Below are 20,975 nucleotides of genomic sequence, written 5' to 3' on the forward strand. Positions count from 1 at the left end.
TAATTTTAACATTGGTACCTCGCTCAGTGAAATACCACGACCACACAGAAGACAGGCGTCAAGTGGAAGTAATTCCAAGTGCAGTCTGATGAGTGTGGTACCGGAGGCCTAATTTTAGTCCTCTTTCTTTATTAATTTTAATCTTAGGAAGTGAATTTGAGAGATATATTATTCGCTTTCTATGTGGACCCTCCTCCGTCATTTAAAGGTAGACAACGCAACGAGAACGCAATGCAAGAGAAGGGATTTGACGGGTAAGGGATGCATAGGAAGAGAGTACATCCTCTTTCTGTGCGTTCCCTTCTCTGTCAATTAAAGGTAGGGAACGCATCTGCAAATATGGATGTCTATGGGCAACGGTCGCTTCACTATTTCGGCGAGTTCAAGTGGCCGCTTGCTTGTCACTTTATGATATAAAAAAATAAACATTTTTTTTTTTTTCTAGAGAAATTCTAGCTACGACGCCATCTTTGACCAGCACTCATTCTGTTACATCAACACCTACTCCAACACATAGAAGAGATTTCAAAAGAGAATCACTAAAAGAAGAAAGGTGAGTTTTTTTATCTAAAATGTATGGGTTGTTTGTAAGAGTATATAAAGGAGTAAATTCAGATACGATCTCTTATAAAGATTTATGTATGAAATAATATACTCGAATTCAATGGAAATAAGAAATGATAGTTATCTAAACAATTCTACCTTCATAAGGTAGAATTGTTTAGATAACAATTCACAGACTTATTAATAAAACATACAGATGTATGTATCAATAATTTAAATATAGAAATGTTCCAAAATAAATTTTTAGACAGCAAATGAAATTTATAAATTTAAGTTAGGATATGGCGCGGTTGGGTGACCGCCCAGAGCGCTGTACATCACAGGTTTGCGAATTACACAGTCTCGTATAATTAACTCCACAAAAGGAATGGTAAAAATGAGGGCGCCTTAGAAATCTCAACCAAGGACCTAGTAGTAGTAATTCGAGTGTACATAACTGTATGATATGATGAATTTAATCTTCTTTAAATATATATTTTTAGTCGAACACCTCCAAGAAAAGATAGCAGAAGGGAAAGTAAGAGAAATGATCAGAGTACCACAACAAGTCCAATAGGAAGCAGTGGTAAACGGGACCCGAGACTTACCGAGAGCGACAGACAAGTGGTAAGTTTTGGTAAGTTGCTGACCGAAATTTGTCAAAGAGTAAGTGGGCACTACACAGATTAAATTATCAAATTATGCGAAAGAGAACTTTGCTTACATTTTGTTTTATTCTAGAACCATTTAGCAATTCTGGATTCTATTTACTTTAGGTTACGAAATGATGCGATCTAATAAAATCTACTAGTCTTCTAGTTATTTAAAAAAAAAAATGGGACCCATCTGCAAGCAGTTCCTTTCGATTAAAATATTTTTTATCAAAATCGGACCACCAGGGGCGGAGTTTCGCGGTAACACACATAAAAAAATACAGTCGAATTGATAACCTCCTTCTTTTTGAAGTCGGCTAAAAAGTTTTTAAATTCAACGGTTCTTATATGTCAAGTGAACCAAATAAAAAAATAAGTAAATAAAACCTTTTTTAACAGCATTTAATTAATACTCCTTGGTCACCGAAACTCATTTAAAAAGTAACTAACAAATTTAAATAAAATTTTTATCATTTTTTATTTCCTATTCCTAATCTATTGCCAATAAACTTTTAACACAATAAACCTTATGTCCAGTACATAGCATCATTCGATGAGGAAGGTGAACAGGAACCGGGTTGGAGACGCGTCGGTCCCGAAGGTCTAGTCAACTTGGAGAAAGTCTACCGGACGCAGGCGGTAATGGATCACATTGCGAGCATACACCAGCACAGATACGCACTCGCCAGGACCACGCAGCCGGTCTTCGGGGATTACTTAAGGTGTCTTGTCTGATTAACTAGTTTTTATAATAAAGTGAAAAGAAAACATAGATTTCTTGTATTATAATGTTCCAATAAGAGCAATAGATTAGTTTTTCTAGTACTAGGTGGTATACGACCTAGCTGCCAAATGATAACACTAAAAGGTTGCTGAGTTTTCTACTTTTAAAGGATAGAGAAAATACCCTCACTCATCACTTCTTATTGGAAAAGGGTAGGAAGAGGAATTGGACTAGAATTGGTCTCCGCTGTAAAATTTTCATCAGACGAAACGTTGAAATACTTCCACGTCACGTCTTCTGCGTGGTGATGCACATGTGCTGCTGCGCACATTAACCATGTTAAGGCTTACTCTAATCCGAGTTAATCACCGTCTACCTTCAGAACAGCAATCGCCACATGCGAGGAGCCAGTCTTCGCACCCTCACAGAAGACCAACGGGGGAGAATTTGAAAACGAGGCTCTGTACGAGCTGGAAGGGGGCGGATATTGTCCCGTGCAACCGCTGCCTCACGACCACGGCGTCACCATGTTCCCCCTCGCGCCTCAGAACGGAGAAAGGATGGACAGACATGTGCTACAGGTAATGTACTCAAGGTGAAGAAAAACATCTTGCAAAGAAATACAAAGATGTGTGGAGTCAAGCTTCCGAGAGTGGGCCAAGATGTTTGACTAAAGCCTACTCACTTTGGGAAACAACTTTAGATTTTGGTATGTTATATGATGTAAAACGAGCAGCCATATGAATTTGCCGAAATAGCGAAGTGAATGCTCATCAGAATGTGGGCAGAATTATTTTCATTTCACACATGCGTTTTGTGAGGTGTGGTATTTCACCGGTCGACTCGGTCCATTCGTGCACCCAACAAATACTGCTGTTATGGGATCTAGCACTGTTATAAATCTTTCCTTCATCAAACTACCCGGTGGTTTAGGAACATTTAGGAGATAAACATATAAATGTTAAATACATACTGTGGAAGGCATTAGGAAAGGCTTTGGTACAGCAGTGGGTAATTAAAGACTGATGATTTTAACCGCTTCTAATACAGATTATGCATCACGGCACCTCTTGTGTGGTAGGAGAGGCGGAATGGAACGGGACATTTGCACATCTCAGATTAGAACGAGCTTGTGCTTTATTGACCTGGTGTAGGACAGCACATAGACCACAATCACAACATGGTTAGTAGTATTAATCTTCTTCTAATATATAAAATTCTCGTGTCACAGTTTTCGTTCCCGTACTCCTCCGAAACGGCTTGACCGATTCTCATGAAATTTTGTGAGCATATTCAGTAGGTTTGAGAATTGGCCAACATCTATTTTTCATAACCCCCCCCCATTTAGTTTTTTTTTTAACTGCGCGCGGACGGAGTCGCGGGAGACAGCTAGTAATTTACTAAAATTCTCTTTCGTCATAGGCCAAGATCAAGCCAAGGAAAGCGGATTAGGTTAACCAAAATCAATACTCGATCATACAGCATTTCTAATTAACTAGATGTCGCCCGAGACTTCGTCTGCGCGGAATAAAAAATAGAAAACGGGGTAAAAACTATCCTATGTCCGTTTCCTGGTTCTAAGCTACCTGTCCAACAATTTTCAGTCAAATCGATTCAGCCGTTCTTGAGTTATAAATAGTGTAACTAACACGACTTTCTTTTATATATATAGATGAGAATGTTTAGTTGGATAGATGTTTGTTTGAAGGTATCTCCAAAACGGCTCAACTGATCTTGATGAAATTTGGCATAGATATAGATCATAGTCTGGAAGAACACATAGGATACTTATTATGTTTTTTTTTAATTCCGCGCGAACGAAGTCAACGGAAAAAACGAGGTCCATCCAAAGATATTGTAGTTTTTTTTTTCTTTGTTAATCAATATTTTTTTAAATAACTATAATAAGATGTAATTTGCCTGAAATGTCTAACAACATGTTTCCAGGTGAAACCCCATCAGAGAACATACAGCAACCAGAAATAAATCTCTCTTACAACCCTGAAGAAGTTATACCCATCAAATACACAGCGCATCTCGCTCATGAGAACGAAGCTGGAATTGTTGGGGATGAGGGGTGAGTTGTTAAACTTGTTTATGTTAAGTTGCCACTGTTCTGAAACTTGTATAACATTACTAACTGTATCTGTTGAATCAATCAGACACAAAAGTAATATTAGTACAATTAAAAAAATTAAAAAAAATAGTGTAACAAATTATTTGGCCAACTAAGAGGCGCTATTACCAAGGTTAGTACTCTAGAAAATTACAAAAAAAAAAAAAACATGATATGACACCAATAGTAAGAGAAGAATCTTGTGATATCTTTAAACGTCGACAGGAGGGCGCTAGTAACCTGTCATAATTTATATTAACTTATGTTTACGGAGTCAGATATCCTTGTCTATCTAGGTCTATACAGTACGACAAGGACATTATGAGACTTTGTCAGGGGATGCTAATGAACCATTATAATTTTGATATACTTAAGTCCACCGGGTCACAAATATTTGTAAGTCTATACACTCAGAAACAGTGGGCCTAGCAAGAATATATACAAGCGCCTTCGTATCGTCAACGTCAATTGTAACAAAATTAGTTAGAGTTTATTAATGTGTAAAGTACATCAAAAATTACAATTAAAAATTGTTAAACAAATTTTGTCGATGACTGTACAATGGCTATTATCACTAACATTCGTGCAAAGCCACACAGAACAGTATGTGTTACATGCGTTCAAACTTCCAAACGTTCAAACCATTGCTGTACTGCATCTAATACTCTGTTATACTGTGCTGCCATCTTGTGAAACTAAAACAAGTCTGTTTACAGTTTCATAGACCTGCAGTGCGTCAAAGACATGCGGTTGGGCGGGAAACTATTAGAGCCGAGAGATGTCGCTGATTTAATATCCTGTGGAAAGAGACATGGATTAGATGATTGCGGAAATTCACGGATAATTACTTTAGTGTATGGAAGAACTTTGAGCGATAACAGAATTGTGCATTTCTTATTACCGAATTATTCATATAGGTAAGTGTACATTTAATTAGTCAGTTTTAAGAGTATTACCTATACAATTCAATACAAAAAGAACTTGAAAGAAATCCCACACGTTACAATCAGTTCACTCGCACAAATCATGATCATCAGCTCACTATACGTCTCCACTGAGGGACTCGGAGTCTACCCTAAGTTAGGTGTGACTAGGTCATAGTCAACCACAGTCAAGTGCGTGTTGACTTCACACATATCTTTGAATTTCTTCTCAGATATGTGCAGCATCACGATGTTTTCCTTTACCATAAGAACGTCGGATAAATGTACATATGTAAATCCAGAGTGCCTTCTCCCCGCATTCCGCTAAAACACACAAAATATTGTGTTCTGCGCAGTGACTCGCGCGAACTTAAGAACCGCAAAGATATGTGAACATATTTATACATAACAACATACATACATACACGATGTAAATCAACCTGAGTAAAATAACAAAGCCCGATAAATAAATGAAATAAGTCAAATGAATTTTGTTTTTTTTTTACTCGAAAGACCAAGAATGGAGGTAATTTTTTTTTTTCGCCAAGAAGTGAAAATCTGGAAAAGTCTTTTTATTTTAATTCGTTTTATGTTTCTTAAAAGTCTAAGCTACTTTACTAATTTATTATGTTCAGGGTATGGGCAGTGGGTCTTCACGCAGTGATCAGAGCGCTGATGACGCAGACCAAGCTTGCAGACCGGAGCCTCGCCTGGCTGAAGAATAAGTACACCGCATTGTATTATGAAGATAATTGTTGCTGTGAACCTGTTGTATCTGACGCTATAAGGGTAAGTTTACTACTTTCTCTTATATATCCTCTTTCACAGAATACTTTCTTCAGTCTTCCTCTAACTTTGTAACCAACATTCAATAGAAGGTATAGTATATATCTGTATTTAATTCCAGGTATTTGGTGGTAGAGAATCTGCGTGTGCTGTGTCATCCCACTCAACACCAGTTAGGGGAGCATACAATGACTCACATTCCGACTCACTAAGAACTTCTGCGATCAAATTCAAGGTAAAACTCAACATTGCTAATTTTTTTACCATACCAGCTTTTTGGAACCAGCTCATAACCATAATACTTGATGTTAAGTGGTCATTTGGATAGATGGTTCAGATTTTAGTCAGCCTATTCATTCTACTCTTCAGGCTACTGACTTCAGGTTTATTATTAGTAGAGTTTGATCTATTATCATTAATGAATTTCCAGAAAAACAAATCAACATCTGAATTGAAGAGTTCACCTAAGAATTATGGCGCGTTTTCTGGCCTCAGAGAAGACGATATTCCTCAGGGATCACCTAGACACAGGTTTTTGTACACATCATAATTCTAAGACTACATCTTTTCGGAAACACAAATCTGTGATGCTTCCAAAGACCCGATAAGAATAAAATATATCCCTGACCTTATTCCACTAAGGTTCGACACCAGGTTTTCCTCCTCCAGATTAATTTATCATTCATGTCAACCCCTACTTCATCACCTTTCACATAATCCATCTCTTCATAAGCTTATCTCTACCAATTCAAATGCTATTCTTTCCTTCTCGTAACCTTTACCAAACTTTCTCGTAAACTTTACCATCCTTTTGCTTCTCGGTTTCTCTACCACCGATGCTTGCTTTATAGCAAAAGGTAGCAAATGAGCGAGCGGCCACTTCATTTCGCCAAAATAGTGAATAGATCGTTAACCATATAGATATGTATTTGCAGATGCGTATTCAATATTTTGCCTTCCTATTCGTGCCCTCCTATATCAAATCCACAGTCTCCTTCCCTTCCTTATAAGATAAGTCTTAGAAGGCCTTTCAGACCTCCTCTCTTTGAAATATTGAGCTGTAATAAAACTCAAGTTTAGTTAGTATATTATAGTCTTTCATTCTTCTCGTCTTTTATTTATTTAAACAATGACTTTCTTTTTTTGCTTCTTTTACAGTTCTTACTCAGCGGCAGCTGGTCACCACCAGCATTGTGCACCTCGACACAGCAGTCTTACCACTGCTGCTACCACCATCATGTCAGGCTCACCCAATAGGAGCAGGTAACAACTTCATCCTATTGTCCTGTTCCCAATTATTATGGGGACCTTCTAAACAGCTCACAAAAATGTACCACTCGGGCGCCTTGTACCCATTGCATCGGATTAGATTGCCATGCTTTTAAAGAATTTCCCATTTTTTTTTCAGTAGATTCCTCTCAAAATATTACTTGTTTCGGTAAACTGTTACTACATTCAACTTGCGAACTCTCAACTTTATTTCCTGCCATCACACAACGCCGGAACCTCAGAGGGTCTTGACGACATTGGGAATCAATAACCTATACGTTGTTGTTGTTTTTTTGCAGTCTACGAAGACTAGAAACCAGTGAGAGATTTTGGGAGCATCTGAAGAATTTACGGACCGGTTCAGTTAATTACGACACACAATTAGACTTTATTGATTTCGTCGCATTATTCAGAAGTTTTAGGTGAGTTAAAAATTGATTAGATGTTGTAAAAATAATTCGATCTGAAACTGTTTTTCTTCATCATCATCAGCTCACTATACGTCCCCAACGAGGGGTCGGATTCTACCCTAAGTAAGGGGTGACTAGATCACAGTCAACCATAGCCAAGTGCGAGTTGACTTCACACATATCATTGAATTTCTTCTCAGATATGTGCAGCATCACTGATGTTTTCCTTCACAGTGAGAACGTCGGATAAATGTACATATGTAAATCGAAAATTAAAAACACATTGGTACATTACAGAATTCGTACTCAGGACCTGCAGATTGCAAGTGCTTAACCTCTGAGCCACCGACGATTTTTGCTTATCCGCAGTTTTTTTTTTTCAGCAATTTGTCCGATGTTAAGTTCATAAAAGGAACCGTATAACGTTATCTATTAGTATACTTTAAATGGCTACTTAGTGCTGCTGCAACTCAGTATAAATTTCTCGTATTATCACTATATATATAAATCTCGTGTCACAATGTTTGTTTTGTTTCCTCAATGGACTCCTAAACCACTTAACCGATTATAATAAAATTCGCACACCACGTACAGTTCGATCCAACTTCAGAGATAGGATAGTTTAAATCTCAAATTATAGTCGCAATTTTAATTTATTGCTAACTATTTGTCTGTTATTATTTGACAGTCACAATTATCTGTTAACTCCAAATGATTCTAACAGATGTCGATACCTTTCGACTGGGTTGAGTAAGTAATCAATAGATGGCGCTGCTATGGTAAATCTACGAACCGCGCGGACGGAGTCGCGGGCGACAGCTAGTATCTATGTATGCTAAAGAACGCAATTACTACAATTTTGACAATCTTTTGATTATTTTCAGTTTAGTAATGCGATCTGAATTACGAGACGTATTCGAACAGTTAGCAGTCCCACGGCCACGTTGCCCACTGCTTGGCGCTGAGAAGAGCCGGAGTTCACCGGAGCTGTTCCGCAGCAAAACTGCTTTCAGAACAGGTATATCCACGCTAAGCCCACTGTAAGCCTATGCCCACTTTTTGATATTGAATCGAATTGGAAAAAAAATGTAAGCTAATTTAGAAAAAGACAAATTCATCGAATAACTTCTCTCCAATTACAAAACCACTTGTACAGAATCATATTGTCGTTCGCATTCTTTAAAGAAAAGTTCTTGTTTCACAGGCCTACTAACAAGAAACGGATCTTTAGACCTTGACCCGCCGAGTGATAAAGCCAGCAGGAAGAAAGATTTTGATCTGTTAGCAGCTGCAGCACTACCAGGTTAGTTTGAAAGTCAAAGCTACTAAAAGACTATTCATTTTTTATGAATAATAGTAATTTTACGAGTTAGAAGACCAGATAAACCAGAAATAATATACCAAAAAGAGTAAGAGTTAATGTAAAATTAAGTGAACACTTTGAAATATGCATCTAGACGATCCGCAAATCCCTTAATGTGATGGCCACAATAGTAATCATCTTCTACGTAATCATTCTATGCAGAACCAAAACTAGAAGTTTTTTAAATATTAAGACCTCATTTTAAAATAAACGAATACAGGAGCATGTCCAGATGTGAGCGGTCGCGTCCTCTCTCTACCGACATTGGGAAAGTTCTGCGAGACACGACAGAACGAGCCGAAGAACGAACAGCAACTGAAAGATATTATACAAGTATGTATGTATATATACATAATCTAATGAAAGGACGAAATGATCTATTGGAACGAAGTTCCTTATCGCGCGTTGTGAAAGGGGGCTAGACGGAAAAAATTCTTACGAAAAGTTGTCACGACACTTTTTGCTATAGTAAGTATGTTAACGACGAATGAGCGCTACTTCACCATGGCAACGACGTGACAATATATAACGAAAATTCATAGAAATAAAATGTACTTCTTGTGAAGACTTAAGTTTTTTATTCATAGAATAAACATTGGTTCCTTCACTAATTAATAGAAAGGAACTTCGTTCCATCCGGGTGTCCCAACACACCTCTCATTTTTTTTTATATCATAAGGTAGCAAACGAGCTAGCGGTCAACTGAATTTGCGGAAATATCGAAGATACCGCTGCCCATAGACATCCGCAATTGCAGATGCATTGCCTACCTTTACTTACTCGTAAAATACGCACACATCAAAAAATCTTTAAAAAATTACAATTAACCGAATCTAGATTTGATTAAATTATGAAATTATAAATAGTTTGTACGGCAAATATGCAGTTAGTCTAAAGCAAAAACATATCGGGTTTGAATTGAAATGAGACATTTCATTTTTTTTTTTCAATTAACTAAAATAACTTAACCACAATCCCATCTAATATTAAGCCAAAAGTATTCGCCATACATTTGTAAGCATCCACGTCAAACTTTGATGGAAAAACTAATCATTACCATCTCCCTGGCCTTATCCCACTCACGTGGGGTCGGCGCTCAACGTTTTATAAACCTTAAAGATATGGCTTCATTTTTCACGGCCGGCCGCCTGCCTGTCGCCAACCCTAATTGAGAATGGAATAACTAATGCTAGCATTAATCTTTCAGAGACATGAACCAGACCCATCTTTAAGAGCTGAAAATTGTCTATCATTCGTGGGTTTCGTCCGATTTCTGACTGACAAAGATAATTACGCGTTCGTTCCTGAACAGAGAAGGCAGCAAGTCAACAGCTATTTTGGGTACGATTTTAATATAACAAAACCTTATCCGATTTGATAAAATCAATGTCAATTTTGTAATAACTTTGTATACAATGAGATTTGTGGAATTGACAACTGCTATGATGAATAAAAGATCAGTGGGCCTTATACGAATATTGGTCACAATCGCCATCGTCTCGACATCAACAAAATTTGTATTCAAATTTGTGCAGCGCTCCTTTGGCCGTAAAGTATACCAAAAATCTCACACTAATCTTACTAATATTATAATTGCGAATGTTTAGATGGATGGATGTTTGTTTGAAGGTATCTCCGAAACGGCTCAACGGAGCTTAATGTTATGAAAGCTGGTAGAACACATAGGATACTTACTACGTTTCTTTATATAACGCGCGGACGGAGTCGCGGGTGACAACTATTTTTGACATAACTGAAAAACATACGAAGGCGATTGTTACAAATAATATTTGAGCTAGACCGACAACACGAAAACCTAGGGCGCCCCAAAATGGAGTGGACTAAGGACTGATAGATTATTGATTAAGGATATTATTTCATTTGATATTATTAATGACAGGGTTTTACCTTATTCCATAGGAAACCAGCTCAAGAAGAGGAAGAGAGGAGCAGATCAATATCAAGACAAATGGAGGGACCTTTGAGTCAGTATTACATAGCAAGCAGTCACAACACATATTTGACTGGACATCAACTTAAAGGAGAGTCTTCTGTGGAACTATACAGCCAAGTAAGAACTATTTCTTCTTCAGCTCACTACACCTCCTCATCGAAGGGCTCAGAGCCTACCCCAAGTTAGATGTGACTAGGTCATAGTCAACTATAGCCCAGTGCGAGTTGACTTCGCATATATCATTGAATTTCTTCTCAGATATGTGCAGATTGCATCAAGATGTTTTCCTTCAAATTAAGATTGTCGGATAAATGTACATATGTAAAACGAAAATGAGATTTTTGGTGTACTTTAGATGCATAAATTTTAAAACAATTTTTTTCCATAGCGACATGATGACGATTGACACGAATATTCTTGCTAGGCCCAGAAGTATTGAACAGAATACAAAACCTAAATACATACGTTCTAAAACATTAACCTAATTACTGTTCGACTACTCTAAATACAGTAATTATTTTAGTAGAAGTTAGGAACCAAATAAGAATTCTTTGGATGTGAAACTTCTAGAACTTTTTGAATCTTACCAAATATAGTATACTAATTACTTTCAGGTGTTGCTAACAGGCTGCAGATGTGTAGAACTGGACTGCTGGGACGGAGACGATGGCAGTCCTGTTATCTATCACGGGCATACCTTCACCACTAAAATACCTTTCAGAAGAGTAGTGGAAACTATTGCCAGGTTAAGAAAGATGTTTTAACAGTAGTAGACGCCAGCAACAACATCAGTTGCATGAATTGTCCTCGCTCAGTGAAATACAGAAGACAGACGTCAAGTGGAAGTAATTCCAAGTACAGTCTGATGAGTGTGGTGCCGGAGGACTAATTTTAGACACACATTTTTTTTATGTCAGATAACTACAGCTTAAATGTCTAGTACTAGCTTTTACCCAATGCTTCGTTTGCGGAATAAAAAAAAACTTAGTAGACTGCATTCTTCCATACTATGTTCTAAATCTGTGCTAAGTTCCATCGAGATCAATAGAGCTGTTCCTGAGATACCTTCTAACATCCATTTAAACATTCGCATTTATTATATTAGTAAGAAGTTAGATTATCTGCCTCAAAATTGGAATATTCTTTTAACAGGAGCGCGTTCGTTACATCTCCGTATCCTTTGATATTAAGTATCGAGAACCATTGCAGTTTACCACAGCAGCAAGTCATGGCCAGTACATTTGAGGTCAGTGTCAACATGTAAACAAAGCCCTATTAATTGAACACCAAAAAAAAAAACGACTATATATGATGACACTCAGAAGAACAATTCTGATGACACCTCACTCTTCAAAATTGGTATAGTTGTTAAGGTTTATAGTAGATCGTAATTGAATTCAAATACAAACCCACATACATATGCGTGAAAAACCCTCTTCCTTAATTTATTTTTGTTTTTTGGCAGTAGAAACTGTAACATGCTGGTAGTTTTTACACTAGCTGTGTGTTCCAGGCAGTGTTCGGAGAGCAGCTGGTGACGTCATTTCTATTTGAAGTCGACTACACGGATGAACCGAGGTTACCCAGCCCAGAACAACTCAAATATAAGGTACACTAATTGTTATATCTTGGCAGCTCTTAGCTTCACGTAAATCTGCGTAGAATACAATGTTAGGTGTATTGTGCCGCCAGTATATTTGAAAAGAACTAAGACTAAGGTATGTTCTTTAATAATGCTATTCTCACGAGCCTTTCTTACCACATAACGATCCTCGGCTGTATTTCACGACTTATGGTCCTTCAAGAAACGAACGTTATTTGTCAAAGATAGGCAACGCACCTGTAGTTCCTCTGGTATTGTGAATGTCAAAACGAGGAGATGATTGCTTACTTTCGTCTCCTCTTATAAAAATACTAACTGTATTCTTAACAGTTTAATAGTCATTAAGGAATATCCTTAGTGTAGAAAAAGTATGAAAAATAAAAGGCTACAAAACTAGAAGACTGAAGAATGTATGGATTATTTGAAAGAGATGATGACAAATTGAATGAAAACTAAAGGTTATATTTGTGTATCTTCAGGTGCTGATAAAAAACAAGAAGCTTCTACCAATAGAATCAAGTCCTACAATCGGATTGACGGGCGCCAGTTCTGCGCAAGGATATGGAGGTGTTCTGGCCACGGCTTTCAGGTCTCTCTCTTTATAGTATGCCATTTTGTAGGATCAAATGTTAGAGTCCGCTTGACCCTGATATAATGTTCCGCTCCGGTGTTGCAAACACGCGGCAATTGATAACTATGCCTGCCTTGTCTCTTATTTTGTGTGCCGGAAGGCAATAGTAATCCTTTTTCCCTTCTGACCCTTTTCTAATGAAAGGATGTGAAAGTTAATTTGGTGACAGAGGTGTATAGGCAAGGAATATATCCCTTTTCTTCACATTCTCTTTTCTCTCTGTTAAATGTGGACGACGCATCTTTATGAGAGATGAATGCAGACAGCCACTTGTATTTTAGAAAAATTAGATGGCCTTGCTTTCTTGTTTGCCATTTTCTGTTAAGAAAAGGTGTAACCATATCCGTCTTTCCCAGGTCTAATGGCATCCGTCATACTAGCGCCTCCCTTCCGGAACAGAGCAACCGCACGAGTTCTATAATGTCCAACCAATCAGCAGGCAGTTCTCTCACTGAGTACTTCTCTGATGAAGATTATGATGAAGACGATGAAGATATTGATGGTGAGTGATGAAAACATCATGCACACAGTGACACATATCACAGCCATTACTCTTGCATCTTGCTGTTTTTTAAGACCATTTTTTTTTATTTCGCCATTACCTTGCTTGTCCTTAGACCACTCTATGTGGGGATCACTAGATTCTGTAGATCAATCTATCATTTACACATAAATAAAATTAAACATATAACTAAATATAATTCAATCTTCTAGAAAAGGAACTCCACAAGATTCTAAATTCAATGGAAGAGAAAGTTGGCCGAACGTCTCTCTCGTTCTACCAGAGCTTACGTAGGAGTGAGGGGGACGGTGATACTGGAGGGAGTATCAAGCATGCCAATAGAAAGAGGAGCAATCAAATAGCAAGAGAACTCAGTGACATGGTCACTTATGTACAGGTAAATTAATATCTTTACTAGCTATTGATCGTGACTTCGTCCGTATGTAATATTACAAATTTCATCCAGATCGGTTCTGAAGTTATTTGCTAACGAACATACATACAAGCTTTAGCATTTAAGTAAGTAAAGAAATCTCATATCAAAGTTAATGTCGTACAAACTTAATTCAAAAATCTTTAATCCAAATGTATTCCTTTCTAGGCGATAAAATTCCGCGGTTTAAACCCATTGTCACCGCGTAGTTCAGTAAAGCACGTGGGAGGTGTGGGGGCCGCGGGTCGACACGTGACCGACACCAGCGCCCCCGCTAGCAGCTTTGAGTCCTCAGAGAGCAGCGAGAGTACTGCCACGGTCAGTATAGGAACTAAGTTCTCGTAAGGGGTATTAATACCCTTTTCTGTTAAGCCCCCTTCGATTGTTATCTATAGCCACTGTTTTGCCAACTAATATTTAAATATCTTAACATGTCGGATCAGACTTAGAGCGGGTTTGAGTCCCCTCAGTGGTGACGTGACCTGACGACAGTTACCGATTGGAAACTTCGTATAATGTGAAAGACTTTTTAATAGACCAATATTCATCAGTAGACTACTAGAAGCTGATGCATTGTCTCTTCAATTTCCGTTTTCCATTACCTACAGCAAATAGCTCAATCCCAGTCGGCGACGCCGCGCGCACGCTGTCTCAACGCCCCCGCAGTGCACCATCCTTGCTACCGCTGCTCCTCCATCAACGAGGCCATGGGTAGGAAGATCTGCAGGAAACATCCGCTTGCGTTGATAGCACATACGGAGACGCAGCTCGTCAGGACTTATCCCGCCGGGTGAGATCCTAAGTTGTAGAAGCAGCTAGTATATATCAGAGAAAACTTGAAAGCTGCACCAGTGATAGAGAAGCAAAAGGTTACAAGCACGTCAAATGTTCACACTAACCTTTCACTTCTCAATATTTCTACAAAGGAAGGAAGAGGAACCTAAGAAAGTATATGAGTATTGTTTGCGTAAAAAAGGAGTGAATTTAGATATTACAGTTGATAGAATTGTATGAAAAAATACATGTTCTGACGTAAGGTAAAAAATTCAGACCATCCCTCTTCCACAGACACGATATCAGCCATTTGCTAGTGAAAGAAAAACAAAGATTACCATAAAGGTCAGAATAAGACAACAATGCTTTGCCTTTCCTTCCAGCCTAAGAATAGACTCCTCAAACTTCGACCCGGTGACATTCTGGTCTTGCGGTGTGCAGCTGGTGGCACTTAACTACCAAACTGAGGACGCGGCGATGGCTGTCAACGCGGCCATGTTTGAAGGACACGGCTGCGCGGGATTTGTACGCAAGCCGCGCGTCATGTGGGACCCAGGACACATTGCATATAGGAGGTACACTGAAATTTTTATTGCAATACGATTGTCATCCCAATATAAAGGCTGTCACCAACCTTAAGTCAGTTAATAGACCTTAGGAAACCACGACTCGTATGTCAGTAGCTCATAGTCATCCTGCACTCACAGCCCTAAGTCAAGTCAGTGAATTTTTTCGCAGCTATGTCCTTTTCCTTCATTTTAGATGAATAATTTTATTACTTCCTGTAATAGTTCTATATGGAACTGCCAAACTTTCACCATCTCTTTCTAGATTCAATCCAATGGATAAAGAGTTTGATGGCATCCACGCAGCCCATCTCACTCTAGCGGTTATCTCCGGCCAGTATGTAGCTGAGAATGTGTACTCTTTCTACAATGCGTTCGTCGAAGTCGAAGTACTGGGTGTACCAGCTGACTGCAAGAAGATAAGAACCAAAGTGGCGAGAAGAAATGCTCTTAATCCAGTCTGGAATGAGACGTTTAATTTCAAGGTGATTACAAACAGTAGATACCACCGTCTACATCTGTCCGTCCTTATCACACTCTATGCGGGTTTCCACCAAGTTTAATTCGTCATTTCAGTCCATGTCTTTAGGCCAAACCGATTTACCCCTTTTTATATTATAAGATGGCAAATGAGCAAGCGGTCACCTGAATTCGCCGAAATAGCAAAGTGACCGCTGCCCATAGTCATCTATACAATTGCAAATGCAATGCCTACCTTTAATCGACGAAGGACCCACAGAAAGAGGATATTCCCTTTCCAATGCACTCCCTCATCTGCCGAATTTACTTTCCCTTCCAATAATTTCCTTATAAGAAAAGGGTAGGAAAAGAACGTGGACTAGAATTAGGCATCCAGCACGCACGAGTCAGATTGTACGGGGTATTGCTTCCACTTCATGCCTGTCTTCTGTGTGGTTGTGGTATTTCACCGGGCGAGTCGGCCCATTCGTGCAACAGATGTTATTGTTGCTGGCGTCTACCACTGTTAAATTTCTCATTGATTTGACCAAAAGTCAATGCATTATTAATCCCCTGCAGATAAACTTCCCGGAGCTGGCATTTGTTAGATTCGAGATCTACGACGCGGACACCAACTACATGTTGTCTCAGCGAGTCATTCCCCTCCATTGCCTCCGGCCAGGGTACAGACATGTCAGGTTACGGTGAGTTAAATGTCGCAGATAAAATAAATTAGAAATCCTAACTGGAATACAGATGAATAAAGAACAAACTTCTTGACAGTAATTAAATCAGTATGAACATGGACTGGAATTCCAGTCACCAGAACACCCACCGAAGCAATCTAAGAACTCAGCGGCCTTACAATCCAATTATAATAATGTAGTAAGGACCCCAGTCGAGATTATGTAAGGAACTATCAAGCTTAGTTACTCTTAATTTAGGTTTATGCTTAAGCCCGGTGATGTTATAAATGCCTCTGAAATAGTAGCCAGTGTGTCTTTAAAATGTAATCTATATCTATATATATAAAAGAAAGTCGTGTTAGTTTCACTATTTATAACTCAAGATCGGTCGAACTGATTTAGCTGAAAATTGATGGGGAGATAGCTTAGAACTAGGAGGCGGACATAGGAACTTTTTTATCTTGTGTGCATTTTTTTATTCCGCGCGGACGAAGTCGCGGGTAAAAGCTAGTATTATATAAAAGAAAGTCGTGTTAGTTACACTATTTATAACTCAAGAACGGCTGAATCGATTTGACTGAAAATTGGTGAGCAGGTAGCTTAGAACCAGGAAAAGGATATAGGATAATTTTTACCCCGTTTTCTACTTTTTATTCCGCGCGAACGGAGTCGCGGGTAAAAGCTAGTTGTATATAATTGTCCCCAGGTCACCAACGAACCAGCCATTAAACATGGCGTCCCTGCTGATCTTCTCGCGCTGCAGCGAGGAGTCTGCGGGCGAGAGTTGGCGCGGGGATGCCGAGCCTGGTTCACCACGTCAGCGCAGACGGATACACTTCTTGGTTGTGTACGCGGTGGCACGTCACGAGCCTTACTCTATACTTAAAGTGACGCAAGATACCACGGCTAATGAGGTATGTTGGAACAACATTTTTTTTTATTTACAAACAAGTACATAGAAGCCTTACAGTATATAACCAATTTGACACTATACTCACTTTACATAATAATTTACAAGATAACATATTTTATAATAACAGTAAATAACACATAACAATGACGAATAAAAAAATTACATAGATAACTAGCTGTCGCCCGCGACGAAAAAAAAATGAAAAATAGATGTTGTCCGATTCTCAGACCTACTGAATATGCTCACAAAATTTCATGAGAATCGGTCAAGTCGTTTCGGAGGAGTACGGTGACGAAAACTGTGACACGAGAATTTTATATATTAGATAAAAAAGCTACATCTCTACAAAGCTAAAAGTAGTCATTGACAGTACTAGTTTTGGCTCGGGACTTTATAGGAAATAACCCAAGTACTACCAGCCGGTAAAGCATCTGCCATTCCTTTAATATTGCGGACGTCCGTGGGCTTCGGTGACTTACATTGTGCCAATGCCCGTTTGCCTCCTACTCTTATAAAAAATGCATTGCTGAGTTTATATTTGGCAGCAAAAACAAACTCTATTCAACAGGAAATGTTTTCAACATTTCAGGATAATATATAGCAGTTCCATATTATATATAGATCAATTTAGCTAATCTGGATTTCACTGAAGCAATGAAAAATAATTTAAAAAAGATCAGTTAGTTATCTATAAATTACTTGTGCAGGCGATAGCACAGTGCCTTACAAAAGGCGGTGTATGCCGCTCAGCACGAGGCAGCTATGTCCTAGTCGAGGAAGTGGCATCCCGGGCGCCGACGCAGCGCGTGCTGGGCCCGCACGAGCGAGTGCTGAGAGCGGCCACAGCTCGGCCAGCGGCTCGACTGCTGCTGAAGAGGGTGGGAGATGATCCCAGCAGTAGAGCATGGTTGACTAGTATACGGTAAGTTTGAAACCAGTAGTATTATCAGAGTTACTGAGACTTGTGTTCGTTTTGTGAGAGAAATATGCATTAACCGCTGTACAAAGACAAATATTAAATATTAAAATACACAAAGATAAATAGTGGTTACTAAAATACCTGGATATTGTTTTACACAAAATCTACACTTGACGAGACCGCAGTCTTTAAATATCTCCCTTGGTGACTAATTAAGTAAAGACGAACAGTTAGAAACTAAAGCTGTCTCTTTCCAACAATAGTATAATTTATAAATTCCATTAAAAACACTATTCTTTCCAAATGCTTGTAAAAATATTCTGTCTCCTTCTACCAACACTAAAACAAAATATCTTCTCTATATTACAATATAACAACCATTTTTACATCTTCAGCAGGTCAGCGTCTACTGATAGGCCACAGGAACGCTCGGTGCCTTCAGACGAGGAGTCCAGTACACAGGAAGAGGAACCTCGTCGACCTGACAGCTTCCTTGTCTGCGTGCACAACGTCTCACATGAGATACCCTACGCCATACTTAAGGTGACAATCATTACCTGATTTCGGTTTTTCGAACCTAGGTCTTTTGACTAGTGACGCAACGGAAGTATCTTAGCGAAACAAGAAACGGAAACAGATGTCAAAAGTAAATTTTAGCAGAAACGGAAACGGAAATGGATGCAGAAACAGAAGAAAGAAGAAGAACATAAATAATATGAAAAAAAAACACATTTACAAATGTATTTCTTTATTAAGTATCAAATACACCAAATGTAGATTATAAATAGATATAATTATTATTAGGCGTCGGTGGCTCAGGTTTTAGGCAATTGACTTGCAATTTGCAGATCCTGAGTTCAAATCTCGCTATTTACCAACGTGTTTTTCAATTTCCATATGTACATTTACCCGACGTTCTTACGGTGAAGGAAAACATCGTGATGCTGCTCATATCGTAAACTTCCGTTTGTATCTCCGTTATAAAAGTAGCGAAAAAAGAAGCAGAGACGGATGTTGAAAAGCACGCGGAACTTCCGCACTTGCGGAAACAGAAACAGAGATCCGTTGCATCACTACTTTTGACTCCCCAAAATATGCAGGTGCACTTCAGCTAAAAGTGAATCTGTAATTCCAAAAGGTGGTCCAGGTGTTAGAAAGCGGGAAAGAAAGATGACAATTAACCAGTTGAAAAAAAATATAACAACCGGGGGTTGACTAAAACCAGTCACATTTTTAAATAGGTCTATGTAAAAAGAGTTTAATTAGCAACTTAGAAATTAGATGGAATGCTTCGAGTTGCTTATCGGCCGAAGTTGATAATTATTATCACATTTCCAGGTACCCCTGAGTGCTACTGCTTCATACGTGGTGTACCAGGCGTTGACTAAAGCGAGATGTCACGACGATCCTAAGAGGTATAATCACAAAAATGTACCTACTAAAGGTTACGCACTCGTAAACTCCTCGCATACAAAGCCCCGTCTCACAATCTTGTACACTTTCCGACAACTTTACCTGATTGTCGCTTTACGAACCTCTCGCTGTCAACGCGTGCAAATGAGAAAGGCTTATCATTTTGCTAACTAATTTATATCTTTATCCCGCACTGTTCGGAACATCACTATTGCGTGACGTCATCGGTGCAAGCGCACGCGTCGGTGACGCGACCGCTTTGACATTCATTACTGCCACGAGTTTAACAAAAAGACGTGTTGTTCAAATGTTTTAAAAATTTGTTATAATAAATAGGCGTAATCACGCACTATCAGCGGCATCGATGCTATGAATAAACACCGGATCTGTGCCGTGTGGACGAGATGTTGACTCCTAGTACTAACGTGGTATAACAGTAAGATAAAGTTATTGTCTGATATCCAGGTTCGTACTGGTAGAGGAGTTGGAATGGGGCGGTCGAGCTGGTGCTGGTCCACAACAACGCCCTCTAGCTGATGATGAAGTGGTGTACGCCGCTCAGGTGAATGCAGAGAAACTTCCTATACATTTCCCATTTAGAATCGAACATCGCTTAGCAAACAATAATTAGAGTTCTTTATTATTAACACGTATCTTTATTGCTGTGACAATTACTTAACCGCATTTTGAGCGCCAAATGAAATGGGTAGAAAAGAATTCCTCAACTGTATACGCTCTTTTCAAATATCTTTGCAGCTGAATTCAAACTGCGCAGTGCATCTCATCTACGTCCTGCTACACTTGACATTATGTTCAGAGCCGCAAAATTATTTGACATGAAGTTGTCATGCTTTTTAGTTAAATGTTCCTGAAGAGTGACGTAAAAAATAAGGCAAAACTGTAAGGTTTATAAAACCTTGTGTGTCGATTCCACGAGAGGGAAAGGACAGGGAGATAATGCTCCTGAGAAGTGATGCCGCGTCATTCGAGCAAGTCATTTCAGCTATTATAAACGCGTCCTACCTTGTACTACTCTTGTTTGATTGTATGTATGTTTGTAGGCTAGCTGGAAGACGCTGGGCAGGTTCGTGTTGCAGGAGAAAGGCAGCAGCGCGCCGTTGCCGCGACATCGCGCCGCCATCGCGCGGATACAACGCGGATTGAGCATCACTAGGGGAGCTATCACTGGTACGTCATTTAAAATTGGTTATCTTACTAATATTATAAACTAGCTTTTACCCGCGACTCCGACCGCGCGGAATAAAAAATAGAAAACGGGGTAAAAATTATCCTATGTCCGTTTCCTGGTTCTAAGCTACCTCCCCATCAATTTTC

General features: G+C 38.9%; 1 protein-coding gene across 1 annotated transcript in view; it reads left to right on the forward strand.

The window, feature by feature from the left end:
• The window catches only part of LOC106714294 (1-phosphatidylinositol 4,5-bisphosphate phosphodiesterase epsilon-1), a 73,478-nt gene that overhangs the window by 50,161 nt on the left and 2,342 nt on the right, over positions 1 to 20,975 (forward strand). Inside the window, 34 exon segments of the mRNA XM_045684942.1 lie at positions 446 to 553; positions 1,062 to 1,170; positions 1,734 to 1,918; positions 2,303 to 2,501; positions 2,971 to 3,103; positions 3,868 to 3,997; positions 4,753 to 4,953; positions 5,595 to 5,748; positions 5,867 to 5,980; positions 6,176 to 6,276; positions 6,904 to 7,008; positions 7,314 to 7,436; positions 8,309 to 8,442; positions 8,629 to 8,739; positions 9,011 to 9,120; positions 9,995 to 10,128; positions 10,708 to 10,858; positions 11,356 to 11,486; positions 11,894 to 11,987; positions 12,255 to 12,350; positions 12,824 to 12,933; positions 13,332 to 13,477; positions 13,690 to 13,874; positions 14,079 to 14,228; positions 14,519 to 14,700; positions 15,068 to 15,259; positions 15,516 to 15,735; positions 16,289 to 16,413; positions 17,102 to 17,309; positions 18,016 to 18,230; positions 18,626 to 18,770; positions 19,566 to 19,642; positions 20,106 to 20,202; positions 20,702 to 20,835. Coding sequence (XP_045540898.1) covers positions 446 to 553; positions 1,062 to 1,170; positions 1,734 to 1,918; positions 2,303 to 2,501; positions 2,971 to 3,103; positions 3,868 to 3,997; positions 4,753 to 4,953; positions 5,595 to 5,748; positions 5,867 to 5,980; positions 6,176 to 6,276; positions 6,904 to 7,008; positions 7,314 to 7,436; positions 8,309 to 8,442; positions 8,629 to 8,739; positions 9,011 to 9,120; positions 9,995 to 10,128; positions 10,708 to 10,858; positions 11,356 to 11,486; positions 11,894 to 11,987; positions 12,255 to 12,350; positions 12,824 to 12,933; positions 13,332 to 13,477; positions 13,690 to 13,874; positions 14,079 to 14,228; positions 14,519 to 14,700; positions 15,068 to 15,259; positions 15,516 to 15,735; positions 16,289 to 16,413; positions 17,102 to 17,309; positions 18,016 to 18,230; positions 18,626 to 18,770; positions 19,566 to 19,642; positions 20,106 to 20,202; positions 20,702 to 20,835 — 4,809 coding nt within the window.

Source organism: Papilio machaon, chromosome 28 (assembly GCF_912999745.1).
Source record: "Papilio machaon chromosome 28, ilPapMach1.1, whole genome shotgun sequence".
Lineage (NCBI taxonomy): Eukaryota > Metazoa > Arthropoda > Insecta > Lepidoptera > Papilionidae > Papilio > Papilio machaon.